General features: G+C 40.2%; 1 protein-coding gene across 1 annotated transcript in view; it reads left to right on the top strand.

Moving 5' to 3' along the window:
* Positions 1-405: 405 nt before the first annotated feature.
* The window catches only part of LOC103507871, a 17,940-nt gene continuing 4,894 nt past the window's right edge, over positions 406-13,451 (top strand). Inside the window, exon 1 of the mRNA XM_008472387.3 lies at positions 406-945. Within this exon, the coding sequence (XP_008470609.1) occupies positions 446-945 (500 nt within the window). The 5' untranslated portion in view covers positions 406-445. The remainder of the gene's footprint in view (positions 946-13,451) is intronic.

Here is a 13,451-nt window from a genome sequence, read left to right as displayed (position 1 = left end):
GATCGCACAACCACCATAAAAGCTGGCGAAAACCGGGCCCAAAAGCTTAGCTGCAAAAAGACGCAAAATCGGATAATGATCTGATTCCAGCCAAAAAGTGGTAAAATGCCGCCAACCGTTGCACCGGTCTTAATCAAAAGTTTCGTGTCGCATCCTTGTCACATTTGACAGCTACATATCAAATTTCAAGTCTCTAGCTCTTACCGTTCTTGAGATATTTTGTTTACAGACAGACAGACACAGAGACACACACACGGACCAATGGCTGAAACTTTGGATTTAGGCTCTAGGGACCTCAAAACGTGTTTTGGCACTAAAATCTGACCATCGAAAATTTGACCCGATTACATTACTTTCCTTCCTATAGGATAAGGAAAGTAAAAAAGGATATACGTACCTGCCTATAATAATACATTTTTTATTTGATTTTCAGATTAGAGCTAAGATGAAGATCTCAGTTATGTTCATGTTCCTGTTAGGTTTCTTCAGTCATATTGCAATCACATCGGTTGGTACAATAAGGCCCACGATGTACCCTAGACCAAGGACCACGATAGACCCTGATAAATTACGTCCGATAAGAACCCAAATCAGGGAAATAGTGAAGTGGAACGCAAAAAAGAAAATAAGGTATCAGGTCATCCAGGTTGAAACCAGGATGCCTTATATACATGTAGATGATGGGCAGACTGCACCTCCTATAATACTGTACGACGAGTATGGCTACCCCTACGTTTCAACTGAAAAATTCGTATTCAAGTGGCCGTTACCAAACAGGTGGCCATTCAAACGACTTATCATTAAGAAACCCTCATTTAACCCTTTTGAATATGAAAAGAAAATGTTCAAGAAGTACAAATTAAAACCTGGCAAGAACTGGAACTTTCCTATCAATTATGAAAAAGTTCGCTATTTTACAACAACCGAAGAATGGGATTTCGAATGGTGATTATGTAAACCGGCTCCCGATGGATCACTTGAGTTAAGTAACGTTGCACGTGGTTAGTACCTACCCAGGTACCCAAATAGGTGACTATACTCGAAATGAGCCTGTTGATTCACAGTTAGGTGCAAACATCAGACACATTCAAACGTATCAGAGTTGTTCGCCCCGATTGATGAAAGAAACAAAGTTGAAAATTTTTGATGAAATACACGAATGTGGAAAAGAACGACAAAATTGGCGAAATTTGGACAAAGAGGAACTCCATGCGACTATGAATACAATACGAGGATACTGGGTAGTCGGACATTCGGTCATTATGAGAAAGACACGGTCCTGTCAAAGCACTATACCGCTGTGACCTAGTGAGCTCAATTGAAACTATTTGCAAGTTCCTCATAATCATAATAATAGAGGAAACTCAACTAGTAGACTTTGTTTCACCTTCGTTTCAGATTTCACCTAGACCGCCTAGGGCAATCTCTACCATTTAAACCCGGCGAACCTAATGAAATATGTAAGATCTAGTTTAGACTGCTGAAGTAAAGAGACTTTTCCGTCCTATCCGAGCAAGACAAACAAGGCATATTCTATTCTATTTAGTTACCAATGATAACCGGCGTTACTCAACTAGTGTCGTGGAGAATGGAGGGGGAACGGGAGAAAAGGATCCCGCACATGATCTCAGAAATCACAGAACAGAGACTTTTATGATTTTGAACTTGAATAAAATTGATTCCGTCTAAATTTCTAAATATTGTTGACTTTGTCTAGCTTGGTTACTTTCTCCTCCTCCTTTTCGGCGCTTTAACTATGTATTAAAACTGTCGTTCGAGCTTGGTTACTTTATCAAGCTTTATATCAATTACTAACAGTCGAAGAAAAAAAGTCAAAACAGGCGAATTTTTTCAGAATTTATTTCTCCCGAAATGTCCGATTAACACAAGAATTAAATGTAATTCCAATCACTAGTCACGTTCCAATATAACACGATGTAAAGGAAGTGTATGTGAGAAATTGAGAATGGATTGTATATATGTTAGGCTCAATCGGCGAAAATTACAAAATGCTAGAAGGCCGCGGCCATCGAGAGGTTGTTTTTGATTTCTTCTCTCATTGACCGCGAAATTTAATAGGTAAGTGAGAAGTTGAAAAATGTATCTGCGTTATGTTGGGCTCAATCTCCGAAATCTCTCAATATAGGTATGCAATATGCATTGAGAAAATACCAGACCGCGGACCAATTGTTTCCTTCAATGACCCTATAAGATATGTATTATAATTGTAAGGATTTGGGGGTGTAAGGTGTAAGTTATGTTAGGATCAATCTGCGAAATGACAAACAGTGCATTTTGAAAGTGCCAAACCACGGAATACCTATTCCTTTTCAATTTCGCTGATTGAGCGTAACATATTGTATAAGGAAGTGGGAATATATGGCGGAAAGACGAAAGTATTATTTCTATGCGTGGCGGGTATAGAAAGCATTACGTGTGTAATAAATCATATGCTACAAGGTTGTGCAAAAAGTATATGAGAAGTTTACGTTTTGCGAGGGGGGAAAAATGTACAAGCACATAGCAGGCAATTTTCGACCGTAATTGATGGTTCTAAGGCCAATATTAGCACATTCGAGGAAAGAGGCGTGAGAGAAAGCATAGGTCATGGTAAAGATTCAGTGAAAGATAGGCATGTCATTACAAACTATAAAGTACCTACATACAGTGGGTGTTGTCAAATTCCACCGAATTTCTGCAAACTGCGCCAATCATAAATTGATTCCCAAAGAAATGTACCTACCTATTTATACTCGAAATGAGCCTGTTGATTCACAGTTAGGTGCAAACATCAGACACATTCAAACGTATCAGAGTTGTTCGCCCCAATTGATGAAAGAAACAAAGTTGAAAAATTTTGATGAAATACACGAATGTGGAAAAGAACGACAAAATTGGCAAAATTTGGGCAAAGAGGAACTCCATGCGACTATGAATACAATACGAGGATACTGGGTAGTCGGACATTCGGTTATTATGAGAAAGACACGGTCCTGTCAAAGCACTATACCGCTGTGACCTAGTGAGCTCAATTGGAACTATTTGCAAGTTCCTCATAATCATAATAATAGAGGAAACTCAACTAGTGTCGTGGAGAATGGAGGGGGAACGGGAGAAAAGGATCCCGCACATGATCTCAGAAATCACAGAACAGAGACTTTTATGTATTTTGAACTTGAATAAAATTGATTCCGTCTTTATATTGTTGACTTTGTCTAGCTTGGTTACTTTCTCCTCCTCCTTTTCGGCGCTTTAACTATGTATTAAAACTGTCGTTCGAGCTTGGTTACTTTATCAAGCTTTATATCAATTACTTTTATGAATTTCCGTTCTTTTATGACAGTAAATATGTCTGGTTCCAGATTACGGAATCCGTTCAAATGTTCAATTTTCCAATCGATCTTTATACTCTGTCAATTTCGTCATCCACCACTGTAAGATCTGTCGCACGTACCCATATTATGTGCTCGTTGGTAAATGTATGCACATCAGGTTTAATATCTCCATCATTCACAACAAATATGATTGAATTAAGACAGACGGGACTAGAATTTTAATAGACCAGGGAATTGGTAAGATGGAGTTGGAACAAGGAATAGTATGGTAATTTAGGAGAACAGTATGAAAGATTGGGAATATGAAGAAGAGGTAATGGGAAGGAAATGAAGGGAGGGAGAGAGAGGGGGATAGGGAGAGGGAGAGAGGAAGGGGGTATAGAGAGGGAAGGAGAGAGAGAGAGGGAGGAAGGGGGTATAGAGAGGGAAGGAGAGAGAGAGAGGGAGGAAGGGGGTATAGAGAGGGAAGGAGAGAGAGAGAGGGAGGAAGGGGGTATAGAGAGGGAAGGAGAGAGAGAGAGGGAGGAAGGGGGTATAGAGAGGGAAGGAGAGAGAGAGAGGGAGGAAGGGGGTATAGAGAGGGAAGGAGGGAGAGAGAGAGAGAGAGGGAGGGGGTATAGAGAGGGAAGGAGAGAGAGCGAGAGAAGGAGAGGGAGGAAGAGAGAGCCGCGTTCCGCCTCATTGTAGGAAGTCAGTATAGGAGTAGGGTGCCGCAACAAGAAGTTGTTGTTTCAGCTGGTCTTTGAATCTCGGCAAAGGCTCATTTCTTAGGTCAGCAGAAAGTTGGTTGTAAATTTGAATGCCTTGTTTCAAGAAGGATCGGCCAAACTTTTTGTTTTTGCTGATAACAACTTTGCTTCTGTTGCGCGTGTCATGATCATGAATATCACAGTGTCTTGTCAAGTTTCCCATTTTGTGGAGGAGTGTACATGTATCGAGTATCACTTGGGCATAAAAGGTAAGTATGTTTTTATCCTGAAAATAGGGCTTACAAGACACTGTGCTATGAAGGTTAAAGATGGATCTTATAGCACGCTTTTGCAACAGAAATATATCATCACATCCTGCCGCAAAGCCCCAGTAGATACTTCCATAGCTCATAATGCTATGGAAGTAGGCGTGATATGATAACAGGGCTGCGCTGGGGCCCACATTTTTAGAGACAGATCTAATTGCAAATATTGCAGATCCCAATTTGGGCTTGAGGTTTGAAATGTGGGTTTTCCATCGCAGCCCCGCATCAATCGTAACGCCCAGGAATTTAACTTCCTCGGCAGGAGAGATGGATATAGAGGAATTAGAGATAGGATGGAGAGATGAGGCTGAACGCGGCCCGAAGTAGAGGTATGATGTCTTTCCCACATTCAGGCTCAGCTTGTTACAGCTGAACCAAGATGTTATACTTGACATCACACCTCTAGTTCTGCTCTCAACCTCGGCATAGGTTTTTCCACCAACCAGAATAGTGGTGTCATCGGCAAAGAGTATGAACTTCACCAGAGGGTCAGAGACGATGATGTCGTTAATATACAACAGGAATAACAGGGGCCCCAATACGGACCCCTGGGGGACACCAGACTTGACAGGAAGTGCTGAGGAGAAAACATTATATTCGACATTTCCGTTGTTATTCGTAACTTTGACCCTCTGGTGTCTGCGAGTAAGGTATGATGCAAACCAATCCTGACAAGGACCCTCGATTCCGTAGGATGGAAGTTTAGATATTAGAATGGAGTGATCTACGAAATCGAAAGCCTTGGAAAGGTCGCAAAATACCCCCAAAACATGTAATCCCGATGACACCATTTCATCCAGATGGTGGAGGAAAGAAGAAACAGCGTCAGACGTCGACTTTCCGGCCCTGAACCCGAGTAATAGCACACTCCATGCTGATATGCACATGAGATAGGGAAATCCATTTTCCTAGAACGCACCCGGAGCGCCCCAGTGGTGTCCAAAATGTTGAAAACATCATTACTGATTCCAAAGTGGGTTCTAAAGTGGTTTCCAAAGATCTATCACCGGCGCGAACGACATGCATAAAACATAGTTAAAGGGCCTAATAGAAAAAAGATCTATCTTTAGAATAGCTCATCCCCAAAGAGGATTTAGCGAAAAAAGAATTCCCGAAAACTTCTAATGATTTCCAAGTTCCTACTTTGAAAAGAGAATGCCCAGGACTTCTTTCCCCCACCCAAAGGTTCTCGACTTTGAGAAGCACTAGCTCCAAGTGTCAGCTGATGATAATGATATAGTCTGGTATCATATTTATGCATTATTAACATAACAATGTTGAGACACATAAATAAAATATGGAGCTCTCGATGAACATGTAGAACAAAACTTTGTACCGGGTTGCTTTCGAAACGCCACCGCCATCAGAAAAAATTTGCCTTGGTAGAACAGCTTTTGGAGAAAAGCTCTGAAAGAAGCGGAGTAAATGGTGCCACTCATTCTTTATGTTCTGCAAGAAACATCATATTGAAGAATACCTTCTTACTTCTTACACGTAAGCTATGTAGAAGCAATGCTCCTTACAAAAAGGGATCTCCCCACTATCTTAAAGGTCTTCCCTTTGGTTGACGTCCTTCAGGTTCAGGTTCCCTCTGGCTTACACGGACTTTATCGGCCCCAAAAGACGATATTGCCCATCAAATGTTCGTGTGTCACCCTATACAAACGACTCAGGGCGGAGTGTCCTACATTTTGCCCCATATCTGAGTGTTCATGGTAACGTGTCTGTTGGAAGTGTAACAAGAGGAAGTATCAAAAGAGGAAGACGCCTAGAACACAGAGGAAACCATCAGATGAAGTGAGGATAAAATGAGAAAGAGAGGGGAGGGAGGAATTAGAGAGGACAGAGGGAGGGGAGAGAAAGAGAGAAGAGGGTTCGGGGATGATGAGTATGCATATGCATATACTACTGAGTCGGACGTACTGACGTGGTGATTGTCATTTTCTCTTTGAGGTGAAGGCTTGGTGTGATTATGTCATCCCGGGGGCATCCCGGCATGTGACAAGAGCTTTTCACGGCGTATATGTAGCCCTCCTTTTCCCTACTTTACTTCATTTCCCCTCCTACACTTCATACCTATACGCTACAACACTTCCCTTCCCCTCCAACACTTCATATGCCCTCCCACACCTCATTTCCCCTCCTATACTTTGTTTCCCTTCTGACAAGATAGCATAAAATTTAAATGATCTTCATATACGCTGGCATTTTGCTCTCATCCGTGCTGAACTACAGGACAAACGGGACTTTGTCCTCTAGTGTCCCAACGCTCATGAATAACACATTTGACATGTGTGTCAAAGATATGGTTTTGGGTGTAGTTTTAATTTCGTTCATGTCCAGTAATCCCGATTCTGTTCCATCAGCAGTCGTTTCATGTTCATTACAAGTGAGGTGTCATTGATGAAGCGGCTTGTTAAATGTCACAAATTATTCGTTGAAACTTAACGTGCTATTGCTGGTTGAGGATATCTGTACGTACCAACGTGCTATTGCTGGTTGAGGATATCTATACGTACCAACGTGCTATTGCTGGTTGAGGATATCTGTACGTACCAACGTGCTATTGCTGGTTGAAGATATCTGTACGTACCAACGTGCTATTGCTGGTTGAGGATATCTGTACGTACCAACGTGCTATTGCTGGTTGAGGATATTTGTACGTACCAACGTGCTATTGCTGGTTGAGGATATCTGTACGTACCAACGTGCTATTGCTGGTTGAGCATATCTGTACGTACCAACGTGCTATTGCTGGTTGAGGATATCTGTACGTACCAACGTGCTATTGCTGGTTGAGGATATCTGTACGTATCAACGTGCTATTGCTGGTTGAGGATATCTGTACGTACCTTCAGGTTTGCGAGAGAAAAAAGTGCCAAGGTGTGATGCTGAATTGCTGATGGTAGATCGACGAGGTGAGTCTATGTTGTCGAAGCAGGGTCCGGTTCAGTCGACGCGACGGCAATCCATCAACGGCGTCGACTAAATGTGAAAACAGCTTAACAACGGAGGTCTTACTGTCCCAAAATTGAGAGAAGGGGAGATTTGGAAAGGAAACCTTTTCTTTTGTCGATCCATAATGATTCTATTGGCCAACTAGGCCTTGTGTTAGAATCGGCTGAACCGAGTTGGTTTATGGCCTCCATTTTCCGTAAACTCTTCGTAACTTTTCTATACCTCGTATTTCCTATGTATTGTTAGTGAGTTATCCTTGACTTCTTGGTTTACTTTGATCTGCGTTAGATCATTGTGTTACTTTTCAATAGTTCATCGGTAAATATTGACTCTAATAAAGCATCGGTTTTTACAATAGACTATCTTAGCATGGGGTCTATTGTCCCGTCGCTTTATTAGTACTTACGCTATACGCTATGGTTCATATTGCGTACCTATACCTACTTACGTAATAATAATTATCTAAATAGGAAAAGTTATACAATTAGGAACATTGAAGTTTTTGTAAATCAGAACGCACACTTACCGTCGTATGTATGAAATCTAAAGATAAACTTAAGTTTAACTTGAAATGAAAATCTTGCCAAATTTCATGAAATCTAGCCAGTTATCTCAAGAAATGACATGAAATTGGCAACATTGTTCGTCTTAAGTTAAACTTAAGTTTATCTTTAGATTTCATACATACGGGGGTTAATATTTTGTCTCCGTTCCATCTTTATCCCAACTATAGGTTGTTTTATAAAAGCAAGCTTACGACTCGGGTCGGAAACTTGCTTAATCTCAGACTGTTCATGAGAATTTTGTTCTCTTCGTTGAAGCTGAGGTTCAAATTATTTGTGAAATCAGTAATGTTGGTACTGTGCACAGATCTGTAATAATAATAGTGCTTATTTATACTGCTCGCATAGGACTGAAAAGTCCCTTTACTCCAGCAGTAGGCTAAGTACTACAATTACTGTGGTCAAAATCTTCGTTAGATCATTGTGTTACTTTTCAATACTTCATCGGTAAATATTGACTCTAATAAAGCATCGGTTTTTACAATAGACTATCTCAGCATGGGGACTATTGTCCCGTCGCTTTATTAGTACTTACGCTACGCTATGGTTCATATTGCGTACCTATACTATACCTACTTACGTAATAATAATTATCTAAAATAGGAAAATTTATACAATTAGGAACATTGAAGTTCTTGTAAATCAGAATGCACACTTAACCTTTTGTCTCCGTTCCATCTTTATCCCAACTATAGGTTGTTTTATAAAAGCAAGCTTACGACTCGGGTCGGAAACTTGCTTAATCTCAGACTGTTCATTAGAATTTTCTGAGGTTCAAATTATTTGTGAAATCAGTAATGTTGGTACTGTGCACAGATCTGTAATAGTAATAGTGCTTATTTATACTGCTCGCATAGGACTGAAAAGTCCATTTACTCCAGCAGTAGGCTACTACTATTATTGTGTCAAATTCTCAAATTATATTGAGGACAAAATTCCATACCTCGGCTGGGATTGAACCCACGCCCTCCTGTTTACCAGGCGAGCGCCTTGACCACTACACCACCGAGGCAGGTGGCGTAGTGGTCGTTGATTGATTGTGAGCACGTTGATTGATTGAAATATTATACTTTATTGCAACAAAAACATAAGTATACAATAAACATAACTAGAACCTCCCTAACACTACAGATGACAGAACCTCCTGGGAGAAACCTCCGTCAGATTACAGAATCTTCTAGGAGGAGGAACCTCCTGAGAAGGTTATGTTAATATGAATGTTCCAATATATATATTATTTCAATTTCAATATTTATTTTATTGTACAAAATTACCCGAGGGTGTTTCCAATTTGACTTAAATCTACATCTAAACTACATAGAGGGGGGATATATATTTATATAAAAAATAGAGGAACATTGGGTACATGTAAATAAACATAAATAAAAGATAAGACATGTGAACAATAATAAGACACGTGAATAATAAGACATGTGAACAATAATAATTATAATGTTCCAACTGTAGGTATGTATATGTTAGGTTACAAAGATGATATTTTGTACAACAGTGTGTTTTGCACACATCAGTGGAAAATCTATCTGTACGTACCAACGTGCTATTGCTGGTTGAGGATATCTGTACGTACCAACGTGCTATTGCTGGTTGAGGATATCAAAAGTATCGGGTTGCATTTTGACATGCTGACATGCATGGTGTTTAGTTTGTGACATGCATAGAGTTTAAAGGTGCGTACACATCGCAGGATCGCAGAGTTAATATCACAAATTATTCGTTGAAACTTAACGTGCTATTGCTGGTTGAGGATATCTGTACGTACTAACGTGCTATTGCTGGTTGAGGATATCTGTATACGTACCAACGTGCTATTGCTGGTTGAGGATATCTGTACGTACCAAAACGTGCTATTGCTGGTTGAGGATATCTGTACGTACCAACGTGCTATTGCTGGTTGAGGATATCTGTACGTACCTTCAGGTTTGCGAGAGAAAAAAGTGCCAATGTGTGATGGTTGAGGATATCTGTACGTACCTTCAGGTTTGCGAGAGAAAAAAGTGCCAAGGTGTGATGCTGAATTGCTGATGGTAGATCGACGATGTGAGTCTATGTTGTCGAGGCAGGGTCCGGTTCAGTCGACGACGATCCATCAACGGCGTCGACTAAATGTGAAAACAGCTTAACAACGGAGGTCTTACTGTCCCTCGAGAGAAGGAGAGGTTTGGAAAGGAAACCTTTTCTTTCCATAATGATTCTATTGAAAAAGTGCCAATGTGTGATGCTGATGGTAGATCGACGAGGTGAGTCTATGTTGTCGAGGCAGGGTCCGGTTCAGTCGACGGCGATCCATCAACGGCGTCGACTAAATGTGAACACAGCTTAACAACGGAGGCCTTACTGTCCCAAAATCGAGAGAAAGAGAGGTTTGGAAAGGAAACCTTTTCTTTTGTCGATCCATAATGATTCTATTCGCCAACTAGGCCTTGTGTTAGAATCGGCTGAACCGAGTTGGTTTATGGCCTTCATTTTCCGTAAACTCTTTGTAACTTTTCTATACCTCGTATTTCCTATGTATCGTTAGTGAGTTATCCTTGACTTCTTGGTTTACTTTGATCTTCGTTAGATCATTGTGTTACTTTTCAATACTTCTATCGGTAAATATTGACTCTAATAAAGCATCGGTTTTTACAATAGACTATCCTAGCATGGGGTCTATTGTCCCGTCGCTTTATTAGTACTTACGCTATAGGTACGCTATGGTTCATATTGCGTACCTATACTATACCTACTTACGTAATAATAATTATCTAAATAGGGAAATTTATAAAATTAGGAACATTGAAGTTCTTGTAAATCAGAACTGGTTTACTTTGATCTTCGTTAGATCATTGTGTTACTTTTCAATACTTCATCGGTAAATATTGACTCTAATAAAGCATCGGTTTTTACGATAGACTATCTTAGCATGGGGTCTATTGTCCCGTCGCTTTATTAGTACTTACGCTACGCTATGGTTCATATTGCGTACCTATACCTACTTTCGTAATAATAATTATCTAAAATAGGAAAATTGAAGTTTTTGTAAATCAGAACGCACACTTAACTTTTTGTCTCCGGTTTGTGCGCATACGTTTCTGCGCATTTCTATCTGCTCCTTCGCTAGCGTTCTTGCATACTAGCAACTACTGGTCCTTGCACGACATCAAAAGTATAAATAAGGCAATTTTAATTCTAATTTAGGTCCTTTAAGTGGGTAAATGCCTCAGAGACAAGCGGTCCGACTACTTTGAAGTAATTGTGATTATTCAACGTATTTGAATTACGTGATGCACTTGTATGCACGAGTGATCTAAGCCAGCGGTGACTGCACCATTTCCCAATAGACCACTTCGTTCATTTTTTTTTTTTTTTTTTTTTTTTTTTTGTCCTCTTATTTATTCTTTCTCGAAATTATGAGAATTTATTTCCTCAGATTTTTTTCTATTGTCTCTTCTTTCTTGTGATTTTTCCTCGTTTTCTTTTGTTACATTTTGATTTAGAGTTTCAAAATAGCCGTTACGATTACGATAGTGCCATGGAAGTTTGCTGGATCCTGAAAGCTCACGACATCTAGTGGAGAAATTACGAAACATTTTTTTTTCATTTCCCTCAATACAATTACAATATGGCGGAACCTGAAGCTACTCGAGAGTCGAGACCCGCATCAGGGTTTAAGACGCAGCGTTGACGCTAAAGTAGGGGAAGTGGAATGAAAAACACGCGTCGGGTTCGCATCGCACCCACGTCGGAATGAAAAACACAAAAACAGACCTCGTATTGCAACAAAAACATAAGTATTAAGTATACAATAAACATAACTATAGAACCTCCCTAACACTACAGATGACAGAACCTCCTGGGAAAAACCTCCGTCAGATTACAGAATCTTCTAGGAGGAGGAACCTCCTGAGAAGGTTATGTTAATATGAATGTTCCAATATATATATTATTTCAATTTCAATATTTATTTTATTGTACAAAATTACCCGAGGGTGTTTCCAATTTGACTTAAATCTACATCTAAACTACATAGAGGGGGGATATATATTTATATAAAAAATAGAGGAACATTGGGTACATGTAAATAAACATAAATAAAAGATAAGACATGTGAACAATAATAAGACACGTGAATAATGGGTACATGTAAATAAACATAAATAAAAGATAAGACATGTGAACAATAATAAGACACGTGAATAATAAGACATGTGAACAATAATAAGACATGTGAACAATATTAAGACATGTGAACAATAATAATTATAATGTTCCAACTGTAGGTATGTATATGTTAGGTTACAAAGATGATATTTTGTACAACAGTTTGGGTACATGTAAATAAACATAAATAAAAGATAAGACATGTGAACAATAATAAGACACGTGAATAATAAGACATGTGAACAATAATACTTATAATGTTCCAACTGTAGGTATGTATATGTTAGGTTACAAAGATGATATTTTGTACAACAGCGTGTTTTGCACACATCAGTGGAAAATCTCATCTCATCAATGAGTTGCATTGATTTAGTAGGCAGATTATCATTCCTTGGGTACCTGGCTGGCTGGGGGACGTTAAGGGAGTAGACCAGCTTAGTCTGGCTGAGAGACGTTAAACAGGGAGTAGACCAGCTTCGTCTGGCTGAGAGACGTTAAACAGGGAGTAGACCAGCTTCGTCTGGCTGAGAGACGTTAAACAGGGAGTAGACCAGCTTCGTCTGGCTGAGAGACGTTAAACAGGGAGTAGGCCAGCTTTGTCTGGCTGGGGGACGTTAAGGGAGGATACCAGCCTGAAATTTCCCTTTGGTAAATAAATAGGAAAGATTGAGTGCGCGAAAGGCATTAACTCGTAAAATTCTTGTAGCCAAAACCAAATGTCAACCCAAAGCAATCACCAGGGCTGACTGAGAGGCTGACGAAAAACGCCGACCCCGTCTGTACACAGGACGAGGCGAAGAAAGATGATTATGTAAACCGGCTCCCGATGGATCACTTGAGTTAAGTAACGTTGCACGTGGTTAGTACCTACCCAGGTACCCAAATAGGTGACCATCTGGACAATGACATGATGCTGGCTTTTCCCGGTTCCACCCAGGCTGTGTGAGATGGGTATGGGTAGATCGTCTTCGAATGGACGGTATAGACTCCGCTGATTATGTAAACCGGCTCCCGATGGATCACTTGAGTTAAGTAACGTTGCACGTGGTTAGTACCTACCCAGGTACCCAAATAGGTGACTATCTGGACAATGACATGATGCTGGCTTTTCCCGGACGGTTCCACCCAGGCTGTGTGAGATGGGTATGGGTCTATGGGTAGATCGTCTTCGAATGGACGGTATACACTCCGTCACTAAAGCCCTTAGTGATGCTTCTTCTTCTTCCTTATCAGGCAGAGCCTGTCAGGTCAACCTGATAGTGTATGGTCGGCCACTATATCTATAAGTATCTAGGTAAATTGATACTATAATCTATTCTTTTCTTTTCTTTTTTTTTTTTAAAGAGGTTTGACAGAGGGAACTGTAGACTATGGTCTTATCGTCCCGAAATCGAAGAGAGAAGGAAGACAGGATAGGAA

This window comes from Diaphorina citri, unplaced genomic scaffold, assembly GCF_000475195.1.
Source record: "Diaphorina citri unplaced genomic scaffold, Diaci psyllid genome assembly version 1.1 scaffold348, whole genome shotgun sequence".
Classification (NCBI taxonomy): domain Eukaryota; kingdom Metazoa; phylum Arthropoda; class Insecta; order Hemiptera; family Psyllidae; genus Diaphorina; species Diaphorina citri.
Note: the sequence above shows the minus strand (reverse complement) of the source record. Positions and strands in the feature narration are given on the sequence as shown.